This window comes from Sarcophilus harrisii, chromosome 1 (assembly GCF_902635505.1).
Source record: "Sarcophilus harrisii chromosome 1, mSarHar1.11, whole genome shotgun sequence".
NCBI lineage: Eukaryota > Metazoa > Chordata > Mammalia > Dasyuromorphia > Dasyuridae > Sarcophilus > Sarcophilus harrisii.
This window is the reverse complement of record NC_045426.1, coordinates 438,168,811-438,194,333: the sequence shown is the minus strand read 5'-3', so window position 1 is coordinate 438,194,333 and position 25,523 is coordinate 438,168,811. Positions and strand designations below refer to the sequence as shown.

At 35.0% G+C, this 25,523-nt stretch overlaps 2 protein-coding genes across 2 annotated transcripts in view; both read right to left on the bottom strand.

The window, feature by feature from the left end:
- MRPS28 (mitochondrial ribosomal protein S28) overlaps positions 1-10,408 on the bottom strand; it is a 149,900-nt gene extending 139,492 nt beyond the window's left edge. Inside the window, exon 1 of the mRNA XM_031946232.1 lies at positions 10,148-10,408. Within this exon, the coding sequence (XP_031802092.1) occupies positions 10,148-10,357 (210 nt within the window). The 5' untranslated portion in view covers positions 10,358-10,408. The remainder of the gene's footprint in view (positions 1-10,147) is intronic.
- Positions 10,409-20,835: 10,427 nt separating this feature from the next.
- Positions 20,836-25,523, bottom strand: part of TPD52 (tumor protein D52) — a 120,289-nt gene continuing 115,601 nt past the window's right edge. Inside the window, 2 exon segments of the mRNA XM_031946231.1 lie at positions 20,836-22,549; positions 23,883-23,931. Coding sequence (XP_031802091.1) covers positions 22,436-22,549; positions 23,883-23,931 — 163 coding nt within the window. The 3' untranslated portion in view covers positions 20,836-22,435.

Below are 25,523 nucleotides of genomic sequence, written 5' to 3'. Positions count from 1 at the left end.
CTTTCACATTTTCTTCTTTGGTTCCCTTGAAGTTCTTGAACTCTTTTTCTTCCAGATGAATTTTCCTCATTATTTTTTCTAGCCCTATAAAATAACTTTTGGAAGTTTGATTGATACAGAACTAAAAATGTAAATTAATTTAGGCAGAACTATAATTTTTATTACATTAGCTCAACATACCCATGGAACAATTAATATTTCTCCAATTGTTTAAACTGGATCTTATTTGTGTGAAAAGTGCTTTGTAATTGTGTTTATATAGTTTTTGGGTATATCTTGGCAGGTAGATTCCCAAGTATTTTATATTGTCTGCAGTTATTTTAGACAAAATTTTTTTTTCTATTGCTTCCTTCTTGGTAATATACAAAAATGATGATTTATGTGGATTTATTTTATAACCTGCTATTTTGCTGAAGTTATTAATCATTTCAACAACTTTTTAAATCGATTCTCTAGAATTCTTTTAAGTATACCATCACATTATTTGCAGAGGATAAGTTTTGTTTTCTCACAATGAGCAAATACTGAAAATGGGAAAGCAGAATTAACTGACAGTACAAAAAGGGAAGTCATATATCCAATTTCTGTGACTTTAGTTACCTAATGAATACTTCCACCTTTACCCATGACATCTTACGGGAAAAAAAAAAAAATCTTTTCTCTTTCTATAGCTACAAGAATATTTCTGTTCATTCCAGTATTTAGTCTTGCCCTCAGTATCAGAAAGTACTTTCTGCTATATAACAGAAAACAGTTGTCTTCCATTTCTACTTATTTTTCTAGTCAGTCAACAAGTATTTATTAAATATCTACTCACCCTATAGTAAATATAGCCTGGCCCTATACTAAGCTCTGAGGACAGAAACAAAAACAAAAACTCTCCCTGCCCTCAAGGAGCTTAATTCAAATGGAAGAAACAAATGCAAATAAGCATATACATGTACGATATATACAGATTAGATGTAAAACATTATGGGAAGCAAAGACACTAGAATAAAGTAGCAGAGAGAACAAGAAAGGTCTCATATAGAAAAGAGTATGGAAGGAGCTCAAGAAAGTTAAGATAAGGAGGGGAGAAGAAACTGAGTCAAGAGAAAAAGGGTAATGTGTGAAGAATATAGTACTACAGAAAAGGCCAGTGCTATTAGAATAAAAATGGTATGGAGAGAAGTGTGGTATAAGAAGTCTAGAAATACAGGAAGGGGTCAATCTTTATCACTTTAAATGCTTAAAGAGAATGTTATATTTGTTCCTAGATGTGACTAGGAACCCTTGGGGTTTAGAATACAACATATACGCTTTAGGAAAATTATTTTCATAACTAAGTGGATGATAGCTTGGAGAGATACAAAGCAAGGAAAGCAATTAGTGGACTATTGCAACAGCCCAAGTATGAAGTGATGACGCCTGTAAGAGAATAGAGACTATGAGAATAAAGAAATATATACAAGAGAGGTTATAAAGGTAAAAATAAAATTTGACAACAAATTGGATATGAAGCAAGTGAAATACAGGTAGAGTATAGAGTTCTCACTAAAAAATGACTAGTACAAGGATCACATAAATACTTGTTGAACTGAATTTAATATCCAGGATGATGATGAGTCATTCTCTGGGAATCAACAGACAACAGCATTCTTAAAGAGAACTCATTCACATGGGTATACAAAAACATACTCATCCATTCAAACATGTTTTATGCACCTATTATGTACAATGTTTTCTTTGTTAGGCACTATGAGAGATGCAAATATAAATTACACAGTCTGTGCCTTCAAGAAGCATACAACTGGATAGAAGTGATACACGTATGCAAACAAATATAATACAAACGTTATTATAAGCACAAGAAAAGGAATACATGTGCTATGAAATTCAATGGCAAGCTCTCAGAATAAAATTTGAATCAGTAACTAAAGGCATACTAATATAAGCAAAATTATGAAGTTTCCAAAATAATGAATAGCAAAGTTCACAAAAATGGCTATTAAATAGAACCATAAATCGTATACTGAATTATGATATCAAGAAAGTGTAAATAATTGCTTTTTTTCCCAAATGAGATAATATTTATATAGCACACTATTATTTTGAAATTAACTAGTTATTTCCTTTAGCCCTTTACTTCGGATATTACTCTGTAGTTATTAAACACATTTTAAAACAGCATTAGAGCTAATTCATATTATGACTCTATATTAATTCAATAATTAATGCTGAATTCAATTAGTACATGGATTAACAATGAATGACCTATGACATTTTTTAAAAATAAAGTGGCAACATTTGTTAATGTAACATTTGAAAGCAATATGTAAAGACTGAAGTATATCATAAGGAGGTCTAAGGAAAGTTAACATTTCTAAGAAGAACCAAGAGGTTTAACAAAATTGTGGTAAACTTTGTAAATATGTAATTTAATTCATTTAAATGTAAAGAGTTTTCTTGCAATATTGAAACATCTAATCTAAAAGGGAAGGTGTAAAAATTTATAACAAAAGTTCAATAAAGAAAAAGACCAATTTTTAAAATATTAGGAATGAATACTAATATATAAATACCTCTCATATTCTAGATGTAAACATAAACATAAAGGAAAAGTAAAATACTAAAACATTATTCTTGGTTTTATAATAATGAAATATTTGTGGTATAGCTTCATAATTACTCCCCAAATAACCCACTTTTAATATACTGAAAAGAGACATGGTACCCTCTACTGGAAGAAAGAAGAAATTGTTAAATAGATTTATTTTTTCACTCAGCTATCTCCACCTTGTGGTGATACAAAGCTACTGGCCACAGCACATTTTTATTCAACAATTGGGTCTTTTCCCCATCTCTCAAAAGATTGGTCAGCAATAGGTCTCAGCCCACCTGGTCACAGAGGCCGGATGGCTTAGAACGAGGGTAAATATTAACTGTTTTTGTTTCCCCTCCCAGACTGAACTTTTTAAAAACTAAGTAAAAGACGCCATTTTTGTGTCTTATTTCTTACCTAACCTTAATCATTGAATGGGTGTTGCCTCAGTCAAAACTGAGATGGGAAATACCTTAACTTCAAAAGACTGTATCTCCAATCGTCCTAATGGCCAAAATGCCACTAGATCTGGATGACTCTGGAGGGGAGAGTGAGTTGGTGACTTTGCTGAGCCATCTCTTGCTTCAATTCAATTCACTTGAGTCAAGCCATCACCTTCTGATGTCATAGTCCTCTTGGAGAAGGACAAAGGACAATCTGTGAGCCTTTCCCCTTAATGTAGCAACGTAATACAGCCTATTTCTACTGCTTAAGATAAATGACCATGAAAGTTACAAGTACTTCAAAGTATTCCACAAGGTCTGCTTTTTAATCCTGTATCCTCCTTTCTATGAGGTAAGGATACATTTGCTATTTAGGATTGCTTTAACTTCAATGGCTAGCTTTCCTCTATCAATGTAAATGAACTGACAATGCTCACTAACAAACAAAAACCAAAACAAAACATGAATTTGCATACCTATATTATGTTAGCTATACTAATAAGAGCTGACACATTTCTCTAACTAGTATTCTTGTGAATGTCCCTTTTTCCCTGCCCCAATTAGGTTAGTCTTCATATATAGAAGAGAAAATCATACACTCTTTGGAGTAAAGGTTCTTTCATCCTCCAACAAGAGACCTATCTCAAAATCACTTCCTTACCAAAGGAAAAAAAGATAATTAGAAAATAAAGATAACAAACAAGGGATAGAGGCAATAACAAAAGACATGATAACAAAGCTTATAAATTTTGCTTATAAAGCTTATAAAATTTGAAAGCTCTTACACAAACAATACAACTAGACTAAGAGAAATTTTAATGGGGAAAAACTTTGCAAAAAATATTTCATATAAAAGTCTAATATTTCTATAAGGAACTGACACAAAAATAGAATTGTCATTCCCTAATGAATATGAAGTCAAAGATGAAAAGGCAGTTTTCAAAAGATAAACTATAATCCCATCCAAAAAGCATATACTAAGCAATCAAAAAAGCATTTAAAGGCCTACTTTATGTGAGACACTGCAGATACAAAGACAACAATCAAAGTCTAAGCCCACAAACAGCTTTCTTTCTATCAGGGAAACGTGCATATTAGTAAAGTAAAGAAAAAAAAATATTGATAAAGTACATCTGGGTTAATTTCAGAAGAAAGGCACTACCAGTCAGGGGATCAGAAAAAGGCTCAAGCAAAAGGTGATATTTTTGCAAGGGACAAAAATAAAAATGTGTGTGTGTGTGGATAAAGATCTATATATCTAATTGGTGTCCTTTGTTCTTGAAGAGAATCAAAATGACATCATTATGCTGGGTCAAGATAGTGTGTCTGACTGTGGATGATCAAACCAGTATGTCCTCAGAAGGCTCTATCACAAGCCTAGGCAAAGAGAATCCACATGAACATTTTAGGGTGGATTCTCTAAGTCCGCACATGTCCCATTTCTTTTGGACTACTGCAATTCCACTTCGCTCATAGAATACTGTACCTTTTTTGATATGGGTATACCATATAGAATAGTTCTATGCTAGTGTCTCCCATGTCTCATAATCGATTCCAAAGTTCTTCAGAGAGACCTTGAGAATGTCTTTCTAACACTTCTGACATCTATGTAAGCGCCTGTCTTGTGTAAGTTCTCCATAAAATTGTGCCCAGCCCATCAGAGTTTCTCTCTCTACAGCAAAGTCTGAATGCTCAGCAATTTAGCAACAGAAAGTTTCTCATTGCCCACCTTATCCTGCCAGGTGATCTTCTGAATCTTCTTAGGACAATTCATGTGGAAGCAATTTTGGATTCCTGGCATTGTACTAGTCTACTGTGTAGGTTTCACAAACATACAGCAATGAGGTCAGTACAAGGGCTCTGTAGACTTTTCAGTTTGGTAGGCAGTCTACCTCTTTTCTCCCAACTTTCCTTTGGAGCCTCCTAAACACCGAGCTAGCTCTGGCAATGTATATACCAACTCACTGTCAATGCGGACATCTCTGGATAGTATACTGCCAAGGTAAGTCATCTTATCCATAGCATTCAAAATTTCTTCATCTGCTGTAACCAATGGTTTCACACACATGGATAGTGTGGTGCCACCTGGTAAAGAACCTTTGTTTTCTTGGTGTTAACTGTCATACTAAAATTAGCACAGGCATAAGAGAACTGATCCATACTTTGTTCAATCTCAGCTTGCACTGAGTGTACAATCATCTGAGAACCAAAAATCACGCACTACCTCTTCCCTCCATTTTACTCTTGGCTTGTAGCCTTTTCAAATCAAATAATATCCTATGAGGGCAACAGCTGACCTTGATGTTATTTTCAACCTTACTGAAGGTGTATGACCACATTGCAAAAACCATCATTCTAAAAGGCATAGGCCAAGTTCACAGCCTTGCTTTACTCCACTGTTGACTGGGAAAGAGCAAGAGCACTCTCCATTATCTAGAACCCAGGCAAACATGTTATCATGAAACTGAAATACAATACTGATGAACTTCTCTGGACAAATTTTGCTGTAATTTCCAACAAGCCTTAAATGACTAATAATAACAAAGGCCTTCATTAGATTGTCACACATTGTATAGACTTCTGTTCCACTCCTAATATTTCCCTTGGAATTATATATACATATGCATGTGTGTGCACATACATATGTATACATATATATTTATACACATGCATATATATGTTTGAATTTGCATATATAATAACTGGAAGAAAAGGCCATAGATATCACTAACAACTAGGAAAATCAGGAAAGGCTTCTCATCAACAACTATCTGGGAGGAGAGAGGGGTGAAAGTCCCAAATCAACATGAAAAATGCAAATCAAAACAATTCTGTAGTTCTGCCTCACATACAACAAAATGACAGATGATTAAAAACAAAAAAAAAAACCCAGAAAAGCTAGTGTTGGAAGGGCCATGATATATACAAGGTACATAATAATAATTAGTTGACTGTGAATTGATCCTAACATTCTGGAAAAGTTTTAAATTGTGGAAAAACAAGTTACTGAACTATTCATACAATTTGCCACCATGATCCTACTACTAGATATGTCCGCCAAAGGAGGTTGAAGACAGGAAATTCTTATTTATTTACACACACACAGACACACACACACACACACACACACACACACACACACATTATATATAGTGGAACAGAGGATAACACCTTGTGCCCCATAGCTCCTCTTGTAACAAACTGTATTCAAGGGTGGGGGAAAACCCTATTCTTTGATAGAAGAGAGAGTTCAATGTTTTTGGTTGGGAAAAGGGGGATTGTGGTATTTAAAACAAAAATCATTAATTAAAAAAAAAGTTTAAAAAAAATTTAATTAGAAAAATCAAGCTATGTTTGGCTGTCTCTAGTCCTACAGTACTTTGCCTTTTCACTGTTTTTTTTTTTTTCAAAAATTAATTATTGGCTAAGCAAACAAACACAATAATTAATGCCTGTATGATGTCTTCCAAACTATATAATGCCATTTAATCACAGATTTAGAGTTGGAAAGGTTCAGAGATGTAACCTAGAAATGTCAAAAATCTTTACCATTTGCCCACAAAATTCTTTCTTGGGCTCTAATTGCCAGCAGAAGCTGTAGATTTCTGCAAATTTAAAAAGGCTTCCAGTTCCTACCCTGTGACTTACATACTATGTGTCTGCTCTATCAGATTTATCTCTCTTTGAAACTAGACTCCTCACCACAAATTTAGTCATTAAGTAATACATTTCAGTGAGTATAGGAACTTATGAAAGGCTTCTCATCAACAACTATTTGCAAGGGGGGGGGGGGGGGGGGGGGGGGGGGGGAAGGGGGGGGAGATAGGGGAAAAGGAGAAAGTCCCAAATCAACAACATGAAAAATGCAAATCAAAACAATTCTGTAGTTCTGCATCATCACTAAGAAAACACTTTCTACAAATCACTCCAAAGACACATCATCTTTTTTCCAGGAATTCTAAAGCTTGATTAAAAAAAAAAAATCTACAATTTTAATTAAGAAAGTTTTATATGTTTTAACATGTAACAAAACTACTCAATTATTTCTCTGGCTGAATAAAGCCAGAAACAAAATTATAAGCTACAAAATTTAAAATTGAGAGAAATCAACTTTTCAATATCAAAACTTCCGAGTTTTACTACTTCTCTAGTGTGAACATTGATGCAGAACCTAACTATACTTTAGCAGACATATCTATAAGTCAGCCTGGAGAGGGACAGGCAGTAAACCTGTGATTGCACTCAGGGAATGCTCTGGAGAGGAACCCCACTTTATCACTGGAGAGCAATACCTCCTTTGCAACTTATGTTAGAAAGATACCTACGTGCTCATAGCAATTAAGTGGCAAACTCCGGGTCACAGAGCCAGTATGAATCAGAAAAAGATCTTAAATTCAGGCTTCCAGGATGGTTCTCTACAGCATATCTCAAACCTTTTCCACTCGAGACCCCTTTACACTCAACAAATTTTTATGTAGCCCCAGAAATATAAAACAGGTATATAAATCAAACATTTGCTGATAATAAACCATAATTTTATGACCCCCCACATTCAGTTCCAAAAGGGGTCATGAAGTACAATTTAAGAAACTGGGTGATTACACCACACTGCCCTGTGCACTGATCTAGGGTGTACATTGGCTCTAGGGGAAATATTATTTGGAAATCAATTTGTTATTTCCAATTCACAAGTAAAAATTGCAACTATCTTTCTTAACTCTACAGTCAATCAATCAATATACATTTAAGTGCCTCCTATGTGCCAGACCCTATGCTGAGCACTAGTGTTTGCAAAGGCAGGACTCTTTGAAAAGAATACTGCCCCATTTTTTTTGGCATGGATATGATTGTAGTGCAGATAGCTTATGAAGAATATTTGTCAAGAATCTGCTAAAATTAATGGAAAACAGACATATTTTAATGAAAGCTGGCTTTAATAAAGATAGTAAAGAGGATATTCTAGGTGGTTTATAAATGGCTGAGGGAAGCCTTTCTTCCAAGATGCTCCCAAAATAATAAGCCAATAGACCCCATTAAAATTTATTACCAGGTAACCAAGATTTTTTTGTTTCTGAGACTCTACTAGTTCAGCTTTCCAGAAGAGAATACCAGATACTATGTTGGACTTAAGAGTCAGGAACACTATGGTTCAAATAATCCACTTCATATCTACTACTTGTGTGACTACAAAGAAGTTAACTTCACTAAGCCTCAGCTTTCTTTTCTATAAAAGGGAGTTGCACCTATGAGAATTGTACCCTATAACCTCAGTGATCCTTTTCACTTCTCAGTCTGTGATCCTATGATATTCCAATGAAAACCTAGGGTCATAGCCACTCCACAATGAAGAATATAAGTAAAATTTTAACAACATATTTCCAAAAGTCTATTAGGAATAAATTTTAATTTCATCTTTTAAAAAGTCTACTGAGTTATTTCTAAGGGATGCTAATGGTAATTTATGGTAATTTAACTATTAATACCTAATTTCAAAATAAAAGCTTGATTCTTATCCCAAATTTAACCAAATAAGAAACAGAGAGCAAAGGAAGAAAAGCCATACACTGGAACCTTAATCCACCTTTCTTCCACCTAGATAGGTGCTTGAAATACATGCATGATCTTTTTTGAAATAAAAATGTTAAGCTGGAAGGAAAATAGAGAATCAACTCCAAACCTCAATTAAAAGATGTGAGAAATGCTAAATTTCCACAAAGTGTTGCAAAGTTCAACTTTTGCAAGTTGCAAAGGGTAGTGTGGGATAGAGGGTATCATTGACCAGAGATTTTCAGATTAAGGAAGGTTAAAATTCCACAGAACAATTAAGTGATCAATAGAAGCTTTGAGTAAACAAGGAATAGGAGAGCTAGCAAAGGTGGATTCAACCAATCAGAAAGAGTCTTATGGTTTTGAGAAAACCAGAAATTTAAGATAATAGTCTATCCAGCCCAAACTAGTTCAGATTAATGACTTAACTGGACCAAATCACTAATGCCCCTGCTTAATAGGCTAATTGAATATTAAGCAACACACTCTTAGGAGTTTTCCACCATTTTTAAAACATGGGATATATGATGACTAAGAGGAAACACACTTATACTTATTTAGGAGGAAACATGTGGTGGAACATCAGAAAGACTGTAGCTCCCAAGGAAGACTAATCCTTTCTCTGAAGAGGAGGAGCTGAACCGAGCCAAAACTATAAAGCTGCTTTCATCTTGAGGAATGGAGTCTGCCTCTAGCCAGAAATGTCAAGATGGTTTCTTAAGATTCTTCTTTAATAAGTTTTCCTCCCTATCTGATTTTCAATGTCCTGAGCGCATTTCACTGTAATTAAAACTGCAAGAAGTATCCCTATTTTCTTTCCTTCAACAATAAGACTCTGGATTTAAAAATCATTTTCCGGATGTTTAGTATCTTTTCTGAAACCTGAATCCAGCTCGTATTGTACTTTTGTCTGGATTCGTGGAGGAAAGGAAGAGCACAATGATAAGAGCTTATGATTATATAGCGCTTTAAGAACCACTCAGACTTGGGCAGCTAGATGGTGCAGTGGATAGAGCACCTGCCTTTAAGTCAAGAGGACCAGAGTTCAAATCTAGCCTCAGACACTTAACACTTCATAGCTGTGTGACCCTGGGCAAGTCAGTTAACCCCAGTTGCCTTAGGGGGAAAAAAAAAAAAGCAAAAGGGAAGTTTTCATCTGATGCCCATAATAACCTTATGAAGGCAACGCTTATCATTTTATACCCCCTTTATTGTTAAGAAAACCAGCCTGGGAGAAAGGATAAGTGACCCGTAAGGGATGAGAGGGCGGATGTCGGAGGTAAGATTCTAACTCAGGTGTTACTGACTTCATCCCCAAGTCCAGCACTCTATTTACTGTACCACCTAGCTACAAAGAAAAGAGGAAATGTTTGTTGGCATTGGAGCTCCCTCTTCCAACCTTTTTGCACCCTCTCAGCATCAGTTATCCAAACACGAGCACGTGGGCTTGAGGAAACTTCCACCCCGCCCCCAGGATCTCTCCGTTCCGCCCCCTAACCATAGATCCGCCTAGTGCGCAACACGCATGCGTGCCCAAGCCCCTGTTCTGGGGATTGGCCAGACGGCTACTGCTCACCGGCTGGGGCTCCGCCTCCTTCTGTAACTTCGAGTGGCGCTCCAAAGCGCTCGCAAAGCCTCCCAGCCGTTTTCCCGGCTCCTTTGGAGAAGAATTCCCGCTCTCAGTCTCCGTGCTGGTACCGACATTGTGACATCGACGGGTTGAGAGATGAAGCTGCAAGAATCGGCCCTGGGCAATCGCCGCACGGCTCCAACACAGCGCAGCCATGACAGTTCCTAGTGACCTCTGAACTGTGACGTACTTCCGGGATCTTGGTAAAGATTCTGAAAGTGGAGCCGCTACTCCGTACTACTGAGCGGAGTGGAGTGGTGAAAGCTAGAAAGGTCACGGAAGTAGGAGTGTAAACGTCATATCCGGTCTCCATCGTATTAGTGGCTAGGATTACGGAGTGATTTATTTGGGAGTGCCGGTGTTCACATGTCCCTGATTGAGGTGAAAGATTCTTTGGGAAGCGAAAAGAGATCAGATGGAGGCCACGGCTTGGTGAAGCTCGTAAAATTGCTTAGGTGGAAGCGACTGAGAAGTGGCCAAAACCAGTCCTTTTACGCACGAGGAAACGGAGGCACGGAGCAATGAAGCGACTTTTTTCACAGGCACACGACGGACCCAGCGACTTTGCCGCTAGAGAATCATGGGAATTATGTTTATTTTTACACTTTATCAAGACTTGCTGCTAAAGGCAAAGACCTCTCCTCAATTGCGCCCCCTTCTTGTCAGTGACAGTATCACCTAGAATGGCTCAGAAGCGATTGTACAGCTTCTGTTGGAAAACAAAAACAAACCAAAAAAGCCCGACACTAGACGCACAAAAACAAAAACCTGGCGTATCCCTTTCTATAAATAGCCTCTTAGGCTCCGTTTCTCCAAACGCCTTACTCTCACTGTCCCTGGAGACGGGAAGTCTGAGCTGGGTATGGTAGTCAGACACACATGAGCTCTGTGACAACGAGCACTTGACTTGAGTTTCTTTTATTTTTTTCTTTTTTTTTATTCTTTTTTTGAGTTTCTCTGAGTGCAGAAACGTCTCTTCCTGGCTTAGGTCGGCTAGTCCTTGAGGAATCTTACCTGTCATTGACTAACCAGGTCGAAAATTTCTATTGCTCATATGAGCATCAAGGGGATCATCACCAGTCTCAAGGCGGTGATAGTGTACATGAATGAGTTTGGCCAGGGCACTATCTACTTGGGGAAAAAAGCAAAAGAAGGCCAATTAAAGGCCCTTTGAGGTTCTGAAGTACTAATTAATGAATTCTAAAGCTTAAAAAAATAATCCCCAAAACTGAGTCTGCCAGGGCAATTTTAACAAAATAAGGGATTCTAAAGCTAAAGCATTCAAATTCAATCTGAACTAAGGCAAATTGAATAGGGGTTCCCACTATTTAAGGTATTTTGAAAAAAATGAGGGAAATCGTATTTGCTGTCTACTTCACAGGGTTTCTGTAAACAATGGGCGATTAGTGCTGGGAATGTCCAGATCCACTTCTCCAGCTCAATCTGGGATTCTTTGTAGCATTCGCCCCCCAGTGCTGCTGCTCCTTCCTTCCTCTTTCCCACTTCTTTCTCTGCAGTTCTCTAGCAGGCACTGGTGCTAACAGGAAGAAAGAACCTCTTCTAGTGATTTTCCTGATGCGGATCTACCTGTGACATTTCCCTCAAAAATTTCTCTATGGCACTACCTCATTTGTTGCTTCTCATATAAGGAACTGGGTTCCTCTCAGAATCTAACAGATTGTCCTCTTTCTTCCTGTGTGTCAATCCTCGCAACTTTTTGAGGTCAGTCCGGCATTTACTAAATTAAATATGGACTAGAATTGTGCTAAACCCTGAGAATATAAAGGACAGAACATTCTAATACAAATAATGTACATACAAGATAATGGAAGGTCCCCGAAGTAAGGACGGAGGAGAGGAAATGAAAGGTTTCCAGTAGAGTGTGATGTTTGAGGTAGGTCTTGAAGGAAGCTAGAGAAGCTAGGAGTTGTAGGCGTGTGCAAAGCCAGTGCAAATGCTCTTACATATTATACTCAATCTCTGAAGTTGATGCAGGGAGGACAGTATAGGTGGATTATCAGATGTGTGGGAATGTAAGAAGTAAGTATAAGGGGATTGGAAGGAAGTGACCAGATTGTGAAGGGCTAAAATACTTGTCTTCAGGATCTAACGGGTGCCATTAAATCTTGTCTGACTAACCAGCTGAAAATGTACTCTTCTGCCTCATTATTTTTTAACTTTTTTTTTATTATTATAATAACTTTTTATTGACATAACCCATGCCGGGGTAATTTTTTTTTTTTTTTACAATATTATCCCTCACACTCACTTCTGTTCCAATTTTTCCCTCCCACCCTCCACCCCCTCCCCTAGATAGCCAGCAGTCCTATATATGTTGAATATGTCATAGTATCTGCCTCATATTTACAGATTTTGTCTGGGCCTCCACCTTTACCTTTATCACATTCTGTCTTATACATGTCATTCTTTGTATTAGGTTATAAGCACCTTGAGGACAGGGCCTGAACAAAATTGGCTAATTCAATTGGGGTGTCTGATCACTCAGTTTCTGCTCTTTGCCTCTGAGAGTTTTGTTTTCTCAAAGTGAACATTTATCAAAATGGCCAGACAAATTGACCTGAAGGTCTTGACCCTTAGTTATCCAATAGCTGCCATTACCTAGATAGCCACATGTGAAATAATGCAAAACAGGCTATATAGCCTTGTGTCAGATGTTACTAATGTGTTTACTAGCAGTTTCCTAAACGGCTTCTTCTAAGTCTGTGATTATTCTCATATAAGGAAGGGTAAACCAGGACCACTAAATCTTACCCCCTTGCCTCAAAGGCTTCCTCCACAAATTCCACCTTTTTCAAAATCCTATTTTTCTAGCTTTATTGAAATTGTTCTCAAATGTTAACCACGATTTGTAAAGAAATGAAAAACATATCTACCCTTTGCTCTAAATTTGTAGACCCTATTAGTATAAATTACAAAATATGAATAATAGTGATCAAAAAAAAAGAGGAAATAGGAAAGGGAATAAAAAAAATTAACAAATAGCTAGTTTACTCTCTAGTTTCACAATAGAAATACAAGCAATTTAATATAATCAGGTATTTTAATCAATTAAAAAGATTATCTAACCTTTACTAAGTATCCCTTTCATGTCATGACTTTCCCCATTGTGGTTTCAATATGTCATAAGAAATTAAATAGGAATTTGGAGGGAGTTTTGCTAAAGCTACAAATGACACAGAAAAATCTTTAACCCCACAAAAGATTTCTCAGTTCAAAGGGAAGGGCAAAATATGTTATGCAAATTTTCCAGATCATGGAGAGTACTATGCTCCTAACCTCAGTGATGTGGAAGGGATAACTAATTAGAAGCAAAGCTAGGCTATTAATAATTTAATATAGATAAGTGAAATAAAGAGCCCTTTACTTAACTAGATTAGAGAACTCTAAAAATGTCATACAATTGCTAAGAAATTTGGCAAGAATTGGAGTTAAAAATATGCAACATATAATTATGGGAAGCCTTTTATAAAGATTACTATAAACCCTCCCTTTAGTTAATAATTTGAAGTGCTTTCTGGTTACTTACTAGAGGGATTTTCTATTTGTTAGCTTTAAAGACTTACTTAGACTTAATAATGCTAATAACTAACATAAGATTTAGAAGTTTATGAAAAACTTCACATTTCATTTGAACTTCATAAAAACCTTATAAAGTAGGCTGCTATTTTTGCATATAAAAACAACAACAACCCCCAAAACCAAGCTCAAAAACAAAGGGCCTTATTCAAGGTCTTATAATTAGGCAAGATTTGAAACCAGATCTTCTTGGCATACTTCCTAGTCACTCTTTACATGTATTACTTAATTTGAATCTTATAATAATCCTATTCAATAACAAAGAATCCTGACTTTGGAAGGGACTTCAGAAGCCTTTAATAAAACATTTTATCTACAAAATTCAACAAGCAGTTTCTGACAAGTAGTCATCTTACCTTCATTTGAAGGCTTCCATTGGAGAAAAATCTGCAATTCTCCTAAAGTACCCTATTTCACTTTTGATATTTGTAATTTCTTCTTATAGCCAGCCTAAATATCCCTCTCTCCAACTTCTACTCGTTGCTTCTAGTTCATCCCAGGAAAATAGAACTATCAATCACCTCTCTAATCCTAGATTCCATATTTCTTCTAGAGTAACCCAAGGTCATTTTAGGTCTAGGGGATACCATTGATTCACAATTGATTCATTGAGCTTGATTTAAGTCAATCATCCACCTAACATTTATTAAAGGATCTCTATTGATCAGATACCTTTTTGCAGTTAAGTGCAAGGGATAGAAAGACAATGAGACAGTCCACACACTCATATTAGATTCTATAGAGAAATGCAATGACCCCTTGGAGGTTTTCTTGGCAGTGATATGGGAGTAATTTTCCATTTCCTTCTTCAGCTCATTTTACAAATTAGGAAACTGAGAAAAACAGGATTAAATGACTTACCCAAAGTAACACATCAAGAGGTCAAATTTGAACTCAGTTCTTTCTGACTCCACGTCTGGCCCTCTTGTCTACTAGTGCACCTAGCTGCTACGTACGTAATTAACTTCATACAAAATATATGCAAGACATATATGACAATTGAGGGGAAGGAGGTAATATCAGGGGTTGGGGTGGGGGGCAAATGGGAGAAAGGCTCACAAAAAGGCTCCATATGAGTTGGTGTTTGAATTTAGTTTTGAGAAAACTAGAATTTGTGAAAAGAAGTTATGAAAGTTCTAGTTATAGGGGACAGCCTGGGCAAAAGCACAATGGAGATGAAATGTTTTGGGTGAGAAAAAAGGCCAATTTGGCTGGATTATGTGAAGTAACATAAGGTAGCCAGAAAGGTAGGTTTGAAGCCAGGTTAAGTTCTTTAGAGAATCACTGGAGTTTATTGCATAAGACTGTAATATAGATAAGTACTTTAGGAATCTTGCTTTGATAGATGTAATTGAAGTACCCAGGCGAGAGAAAAACAGGGCAGCCAAAATAATGAAGTTTTAAGAGTGTTTATTGCTAGCTAGCAACTGAACTGCAACACCAACACAGGAGGGGTCAGTAATGAGCGGCCTCAGGGCCATATATTTATAGAAAGAAAAGAGAGACATCAAAATGTTTCTTGATACATTTGTCATAATAAAGGGATTTCTATTCTAAGCAGGAGGCAAAAAGTTATCACTCTAAGGGGGTCATTCTCAGGCAGCAGCAAGCAGCATTTCTTTAAGCTTATCAGGTTGTCAAGGTCTCAAGACTCTCAGGACAGTACATCTGGGTTGTTAAAAATACCATCTACATTAGAGAGTGAAGAACTAGTAATAAACTTCAAACTACAAAGATTTAGGATTATCTTTCTCATGGTCCCATTTTGGGGTGCTTTTCCACTTCAGAATATGAATTAAAATGGGGAGAAATTTGAAGATCAATTATAAGATAAGTATAATAAGCTGGGTAAGAAGTAATGAGGGCCTAAACTAGGATGGTGACCATATAAATGGAGGCAAGAGATATTGTGAACACTTAGCAGCTAAATGGATATGCAACGAGGAAGAAGAATGAAGAGTCGAATATTACTTGACAATTATGAACCCTGAAGGTTAGTGGTATCTTGGACAAAAAATGTATTAGTTTGGAAAAGAAGTAGGTTTGGGGGAGAAGGAAAATTCTATTTTAGATATGATAGGTTTGAGATGCCTACTGGACATAGAGTCCAATATGTACCAATAAGCATTTGTTGACCTGGGACTGGAACTTGTGAAACTATGACTTGATGTAAAAATATGAAAATCATATGTATTGAGATGAAAGTGGAATCAATTGACAAATTCAAGAGTAGAATGGTAATAACTAGAAAGAATCCCAGAAGTTATTTTATATAAGCTTCTCATTTAATAGATATAAAATGCCCACTATGCGACAAGATATGAATGGCAATTCATTAAGAGTAAGATGAATAAGGAAGAAAGGACAAAGATTCCCCAAAATTAAGAAATTAAAAAGAATCCAGGATAAGAGCCCATAATGTCAAATACTACAAAAAGATCAAGATAGAAAAGGACAGAGAAAAGATGCCTTCAGATGTGACAGTTAAGAACATCTATAACTTTAGAGAGGGGGTCTAGTTGAGTGATGAGATCAGAAGCCATATTTGATGGATTTGCTAAGTTAATGGGAAAAAAGGAAGTAGAAGCAATTAATACACATGGCCATTTTACCAAGAGTTTAAAAAATGGAGGAGAAATATAACTTCACAAAATGGTGAATCAAATCAGGGTTTTTTTTAAGAGAGGAAAACTGGTAATGAGCCAGCAGATATGGATGATTAAAGATTGGTGTTGGGGAGGGAGGGAGAGATGATTGGAGGAGGAATTCTCCTGGAGAAATTATGGGAAGTGATGATATATAGTGGATATAAGGAGAGAGATGGCTTTAATTGCAAGTCATCATTTCATCAGAAATTCGAGATAAAGGATTTTAAGATGGAGAATAAACAAAGGGGCTAATGTACAATGGCCTTTCCATAAGTGATGAGGTGGGATTTTCTGATGGAGTTTGGGAAATGAGTAGAGAAAAGATTTCAAACATGTACTTTGGGTAATGATTAAAAGTCAATAAAAAACGTATGTCCAGGACCCATCTGAATTCTCCCAACATTCCCCTCCAAACAATCTAATAGATTCAAATAAAGGAATTTTAGAACTCTTGATCATGAAAGAACAGTGGTAGATGATAGTAAGATCAATGATGTGACTGTTCTTATATCTGGCTGAAAAATCACAGGAGTTAAAGATACTAAGGAATTAAATCCCCAAGAGGTTTTCTTAAAAAGCTGTTCAGCTATATTGACCTCATCTTGTACTTCTGAAGTAGATTTTTCTTTAAGTAGAAATCATTACATATATTCTTATTAAATCATATCTTACTTAATTTGGCCAGTCTTCTAACTTGCTAAGATCTGTTTATATCATGTTATACAGTAGATTAGTTATAGCTCCTGGGACACCAAAGTAGCACAGTAGATAGAGTGCTGGGCCTGTAATCAGAAGACTCATTTTTCCAGAGTTGAAATCTGGCCCGACATTTAGTTAGTGTGATCCTGTCAAGTCACTTAACCCTGTTTGTCTCAGTTTTCTCATCTGCAAAATGAGCTAGAGAAGGAAATGGCAGTTTATCTGCCAAGAAAACTCCAAATGAGGATATGGAGTCTGACACAATTGAAACAACTGAAAACAAAGCTATCCCTATTAGCTTTATGTCATCCAAATACTTAATAGGAATATTGTTTACTTATTTATTTAAATCACTAATGAAAATGTTAAATAGCATGGACTCAAATACTACAGATTCTTGGAGCACTTAAATAGAACCCCTCCTATTATCCTTAAGTTAGAGAAAAAAAACATAGGGATTATGAAGGTTAATTAACTTGCCAATGGTAAGGCAGTGTCACAGTAACAGCAAGATTATGGGAGGATCAACTTTGATGGACTTGGCTCTTCTCAACAATTCGGTGACTCAAAAAAGTTCTAATAGATTTGGGATGGAAAACACCACCTGCATCCAGACAGAGAAATATGAGACTGAATGTGGATCAAAGCATAGTTTTTTTCTCTTTTTTTCAGTTTACTTTTTTTTCCCTCATGTTTTTTTCCCTTTTGGTATGATTTTTCTTGTACAACATAACAAATATGGTAATATGTTTAAAAGGACTATATTTGTTTATATCAGATTGCTTACTGTCTTGGTAAAGGGGGATGTAAGAGAAAGATTTGGAACACAAAATCTCTTAAGAAAAATGAATGTTGGAAACTATTTTTATGTATATTTGGAAAAATAAAATACTGTTGGGGAAAAAAAGTGTCAGGGGTGGATTTCCAATACATGTTTCCCCTGACTTCAATCTACAAAAAAGATTTGCAAAGGCATATAAAATGACAGTGCTTTAAAAATCATGCCATCAAAAAATATTTAAAGGTAATGACAACCTTTATCATTTATTGAATTGGTAGCCAGCAGACAAAACGATTGAACAAATACCTACTGTTCAGTATAAATAAGGAGCTAAAGCTTTTATTTCTATTCTGAGGTTATATAACTAAGAAAGAACTAGGTGGTCGATTTGTATATTCACCAAGATAGTACAACAACTGGGGATATTATTTCTGAAACTGGCAATATCCCTAAAAAGTAGAGCGAGAGTGTGTGTGTGTGTGTGTGTAGATGTTTAAGCTCTGAAGATTTTGTGGGAAATGTTAAATATTCTATAATTGTACTCAAGCCTAAACATTAAAAGAAAGACTATCTGTATAGGTTTATAAGGATAGTCTTTCTTTTAATGGATAGTCTTTATAGACCTATACTTTTATAATTTTTTAAAAAGTCCTATAAGAGGAAGACAGGTAACTGCAATGGATCCCCAATTAAATAAAATTTTGTACACATCTAAAGTTTCCTTAACTTACTAGGACTGACACTATAATTAAAAGCATATCAAATTTATGACAGGTAATCTTCATATTTTTTTTGGTTGTCAATTTGTAGATCCAGTCCTTTTTCTACTCAGAAACTTACAATTAAGAGATATTTCTGGGATCATCCCTAAACTATTTCTAGACTTATATCTGAATTCTTTCTCTAAAAGTATCCCCTATTTTTTGATGCTAAAGACAATTAACACGATATAATTAAAAGCTTTATTTCGATTTTGGATGCCACTATTAGTAACTTTCTACAGTGCTCACTTCTGTGCATTAATTTTCATTATTTTCAGTTCATTTCATTATTAAATCTCTAGTTTCAAAATCACTAGTTTCTATTTTCAGTGAGTTTCTGTAGTCATATCTATACATCAAATACTTTAAAGTTTTTCTAAACTCCTCCCACCCCCATCCTTAGGACAATTTTGAGAATCTTCTGATCCTTTAGATCAGAATATTTGGAATATTCTCCTAGAAATAAGGAATAATACATAGAAGAAAACTTCTCAACTTTTTCATCCTGGCTTCCTCAGCTCTGCAACAGAGGAATCCTCCTTGGGAAACTGAAAAATATTTCCCTCTCCCCAGTTTAAAAAAGATTAGTTCAGGGCAGATTCTTATAGGGAGGTAACTCCCTCTAAAATAGAGGCAAAGGTAGGCACTTTCTGTCCAAAATGAGGGAGAGAAAGTTCTGAGGCAAGTCATCCTGAAACAGTAACAAATACTAAACTTGAAATCTGAAGATAATTTTACAACTAATTAGGTGCTATATTTGATTACTTGTGTCTAGGAGAGAAGGGAGGTAGGGAGAGAAGGAGGGAGAAAAATTTGCAACTCAAGGTTTTACAAAGGTGAATGTTGAAAATTATCTTTGTATGTATTTTGAAAAATAAAAAGCTATTATATATTTTTAAAATAACCAAATTAGGTACATATGACCTTAGGCAAATCACTTTTCCATCGTGTTTCAGTTTTGCAAAATGATTATCACCTGGTTTTTCTGATCTAAATTGTCCTCTACTTCTAAATTCCTATGTCATATCTATAAACTAGAGATCACCCCCTTCTAACTTGTTAATAAGGTAGAGAGAATTCATTCAATTAAAGAAAAGGAAGTCCTGCTCTGATGGCTCAGTGATTTGTAGGAACGATTCTCTTACCTGATGATCAACCTAGCTACATTCTAAGCATTTCATAATCAGATCGACTGCCGAATGATGTATTTTTTCCCCAATCATAATGAATATTAAAGATTATTTTCAACGTTATAAAAGGATCCATAGAATTTCAGATACCAAAAAAGGTAAAATTTTTTATTAAAGGCAGTTAGGTGGCACAATAGATAAGGTTTAGCATCAAGCAGGCCTGAATTCAAAACAAGTCTCTTAAACTTATTAGCTATATGACTTTGGGCAAGTCACTTAACTTGGTTCCCTCATCTGTAAAATGGGGGAGGATAATAACAGCACTTGCCTCACAGGGTTGTATGAGGATTCAAATGAGATGTTTATAAAGCACTTAGCACAGTGCCTGATACATAGTAGGATTTAATAAATAATTGTTCCCTTCCCCCTTTATTTTTTCCCTTATAGTTAAGAGGTGTTCTAAGGAACTAGTGACCATAAAACAATGAAGCAAAAGGGAATAATGTGAGACTAGATGATAAAATGGGAATAGTGCAAACTCAATTATTTGAATTATTCAAGCAAGCCTCAAAACCTGCATACATAAAAAAACCTGGTTGAACTTCATCAGATCCAACTTCAATGATATCAGTATTGCCAACAACCTGCAATTAAAATGCAATGACCTAAGAAACCTATTACACAGGTTCTTAAACTTGAGTCTGAGACTTTATTAAAAGATATTTTGATAATTGTTTCAATACGATGGGTTTCCTTTGCAATCCTATTTTATTTTATATATTTAAAAACATTCTAAGAAGGGAGTCACGTCTTACCAGACTGCCAAAAATAGTCCATGATGCACATTTAAAAATGTGGAAAGACCCTTGTTCTAGAGAGGATATGTTAAGTCACCTAATGCTTCAAAGCACAAAAAAGTTTCCATTAAGAGAAATTCCTATTTAGAAAAGGTGTCATATATATGATATAATCCAAAAAGCTATAACCAAACCAAAGGTATAATAAACACTATGACCTATGCTGCTGAGATAGAGAATTTATTAAGCATTTCACATGTAATAGAGCATTTTATCAATTATATCTAAAGTGCTAACAAAGCTATTAGGATGCAGCATATTATTTAAAACAACACTTGTGGCAGTTTTAAAATTTGGTTTTGATAAGAGAATTTATCCTTCAATAAATCAAGTCATGCCTCCAAATGAATATTTGCATCAACAACAAAAACAATTACAAACTAGATAACAACACCAACACTATATGCCATAAACTTACAGAACACAAGGGATTGAAAATGATTAACAAGTGGTTATTAGAATTAACATTATTAGCCTTTTTATGGATAATCTGAAGGCTTCAAAATAATCTCACCACTCAGTTCAAAGTGAAGTTAGAGGCAATAGTTACAAAATCAATTGAAGATGCTAGCACTAAAAATCATTTAAGTGGAGGTGGTGAGTTGAATTAATCCATTGTATCCTCAAAAGAATCATCAAAAAGTAATAGGCATAAAAATCCATGCTGCAACTATTGTGTGTGCAACTTTGTTTGTGCTTTACATTTTATTTTAAATGGTGCAAAATGAAGGAAATAAATGAAGTTAATAAAGTTTCTCTAACATTTTTAACCACCAACATCTAAGAATCACAGATTTTTTAGTTTGACATTCAAATATAATTAGTGTTATGAATTCAAAAGGTGTTAAAACAATATTCTGGATCAAATGAATATAAATTTGAAATATACTAACTGCTATATTCCATTTGCCTTCCAATTATTTTTTAATCTAGTGTGAAATAGGTGTTTGAGAAAGTGGTATAATTACCAATACAAGAAAATTTTTCTTTCACTAAGGATAATAAATCTGTACAAAGGAAACTAGAAATATAGATAACTACCCACACTCAGATCACCTAGGATTTTATAACCTTATTGTGTACAAATTACAAAATCAATATTACATGACTCATTTATATGATTCAGCATAGTTGCACACAATGCTTAAGGAAATTTGATCACATACAGTATCTAAAATAAGTTCATTTGGAGTTTTTTGTTTGTTTGTTTTTTTGTTGTTTTTTTATTGGCAGACCTTATCAGAAAGGGGAAAAAAATAAGTACACCAAAGCATCTAATAATTAGGAATTACTTGATAGAGTGGAAAGGATGGCATTCAAGTTTGGCAACAAAATAAATACAAATACAAAGGAAACATAAACCTTTCAGAAATAAAATAAATCAGCATATCATAGGAATCATTAGCTGGGAGAGAAACTAAACAATTATAATTTCTCAGATCATTCAACTGAGTTTTCCTGAAAAAAATAGTCATTTTTCATAATGCTGATCTTAAACATCCTAAAATGTAATTTGTTTGCTCTTTAAATAGTGCTTCCCTAAGAAGGGAAGATCGGAGAAGGGGGAAAAACCGACAAAGGTTAAATCCATCCACTACATTTTAATTTGAAAATAGTTAACCCCACAAACTTTTTTTCCAATGAATACATAAAGCGAAACAAAAACACATTTGGTTGGAAATAGCCAAGGCCATTCTATCAATGTACTTAGGTCTTGCTTGCAGCATCTGGCAGTGGGTAGCAGAACCAAAGGCAACAATCTCACTGGGTCTCCTGTGTCTGTTCTGTCAGAGATTCTGTGGCGCTGGCATTAGCAGTGGAATTCAAGACTTCTCCAAAGTCACCTCCAGCAGCCTTATTTCCCCCAACTTTAGACTTTAAAAAGGAGGAGGAAGGAAAGGAAAAAATTAAATGCAAATATTTTCATGTACTTTGTTCCCTCACAACCAACATTTTTAAGACAGTGGCAAAGATTAGAGATATGGTCTGTGAACACTGAAATACAAAGAAAATACAAAGAAACAAGAAACTAAGTCCCAAACCCTTAATCTTTCCCATTACAATTAACCAAACAAACATAATAAAATTATAGTCACAATGATAAAAAAAAGTTTTTAATTCTCCATAAATGATACTATTTAAATTGCTCTAAAACTATAATAAAAATTGCAGAGAAGATATCAATCTGCAGGGGATAAAGGATGTACTTCACTGGGAATTCCACATATTAATGAAACCATTACAAAATGGTCTGATTATAAATAAAAATGATAATTTTAAAAATCACTTATAAGAAGGGTGGCCAGAAATCTAAAATAAAATTCATAGAAGTGGAAAAATATTATCTACTGAAGGAGTCATTAACTTAGACAGAAATGGTTGTTTGACAAACTAGGACCAAACTTCAATCTTAAACATGAAGCTAAGTTTTCCTTTTTAGGCACTTTTTCACCAGAATTTGGGGAAAAAAATAATACAGTAATTTGATAATAATGTAATTAAGTGCTTTTAAGAGCAGACTTTATAATGTAGAAAGAATATGTCTAAGTTACCCCAAATAAGAAGGGATGGAATTCAGAATAAATGACCAGAAAGTTTTTTCTAAATCTTCACTGATAAAATAAAATATTGCAAGGATTTTCCCAGAAAGTCTGAAGAACAACATTTACAACATATCTCTAGTTGTCCTCAGAGTCTGAATCACAACTCTCACTCTTCCTTAATGTTTGAATGACTTGGTTCTGCTTTCTCAAACCAGAATTTTTTATAGTAAATTTTTTCAGATGTCAGGAGGCTTAATCTAAAATACACACACACACACACACACACACACACACACACACACACACACACATTGTTCAAATATTCTTCCATAGATCCCAAGCGGCATGATAAAGAACACTGTGTTTCCACAAAGTGGAAACTTCAAAAAGTACTATTGTACAGGCCCAATACTTCATATTATAAACATCACTTTGAACATTATAAACATAATAGCATTAAATAAATTAAACCAATAAATAAATCAGTAAACATTAAAACAAAAGCCAATAGATACTTTAAAAGCATTCTTTCTCTGGAATCAGCATTTGATAAAGTGTCATGTAATAGTATATACTCCAGAAACACTGAAGAGAATTATTTATACAAGGGAAAAAATTAAGATACCCCAAAATACCACAAAGCTCTAGACTATCATAATTTTTACCTTTAAGTTTTCAACTTTTTCTTCAAATGATTTGAAAGTAGGTGAGTTTCTAAGGGAACAAAAGAAAAGTTTGGATTAAATCTTTAACTTGAAAAATAAATTTACATAAAATTTTAAAAATAACAATTTTTAAATTAGCATTCATAATTTGCATACCTGATTTCCCCTAGTCCAAATAAGAATTAGAGTTTGAACTATAAGGCAAAATTTGATAGCTATTCCTGAGAGCAGAATAATGAAATATATTTGGTATATCTAATTACACATTATAATATTGTAAGAGTTAGTTTGAAATCACTTCAAACAAGTCCTAGGTCATAAACAAATTTATTTAACATGAAAGCATAAAGCATCCTGACCTCCATTTCTCCTCATTCCCACAAGTCCCTTCATTATACATGTGCATGCATATACACATAACACATGTATGTATTATGAAAAGCAAATCCCTTCTTTTCCATTTGCACTTTCAGTATTAACTATGAATGGAGCCAACTATACATAATGGAGACAAAGATAAACATTTATTTATGTAGTGTGATTGGAGACATACCTACTCTAAAATATTATTTCTTTGACCTTATTCAATCCTGCTAATTATTAGAATCACCACTTTGAGTTAAGACATGATTTTTACCAAACTATGAAGTCCATTAAAAGGAGCATTAACCTATGATTTTGTTCCTGAGCAGACAGGTCTTGGTGAGGTAGCATAGTGAAAAAGTCTTTAGGAAGCATGGGGTAGCCATAAAGGTGGAGAAAAAATACCAAAAGAAGGGATTAAAGGATGATGACTGATGATTAACTCTGGCTAACCTTGTCCCTAAGAAGATAATTGCTCATTTATCTACCCATCAGTTTGCATCCTAAAAGTGTGCCTGAAAAATCAGATATGCCTTCCAACAGGCCTTTCTATCTATCTGCATGAAACATCTGCTGGCACATCAGGTGCTACTCACTTTATTTCAGGCCCATTTTCATATTACTGAATTCAGTAATATTTTTATATTATGCACATATGTCTCTGCATATGGTGCCTGCTGGTGAGAGCTTAAAGGAAAAGGGAAAAAAAAGTCTCCCATTTTTCAATGAAGTAGGTAGAACACGGAGTAAACACATTCATTTCTTGACTGCTAAAATCTTCCAGTTCTCTTGATATTACAAATTAGAACAATCACACATAGAGTAACTGAGCTGATGCTGAGAGAAGGAATATGGCAAATTGGCTCCAAGTGTCTCTTTTAGGATTAGAGGAAAGTAAAACAATAGGGGGTTTGGCTTGTCAGCCAAAGCAAAGGGTAGCCAATGTGTGAAAGGTTAGCAGAGTTTTCCAGCCAGAAGAGGCACAAGATCCTGCACAAGGAACTGAAGGGACAGAATGTACTTATTACCTTATTTTAGTTGCTTAAAAGCACATTTGTATTTCTAAATGGGTTTTCCTTAGGAAGCTGAAAATATGTTTACACTCCTGCTCTCCGTTATAATGAAATATCAGAGGTTCAAATCAAAATAAGAAAAATATAATTTGGCTTTCATAGACTTATCAGCTGGCTACAAGCACTGCTTTTGTAAAACTCAGCTTTACTATGAAATAGTATTTACTGCACTTTTATATGACTCTTGGGTGTGAGAAACAACCAG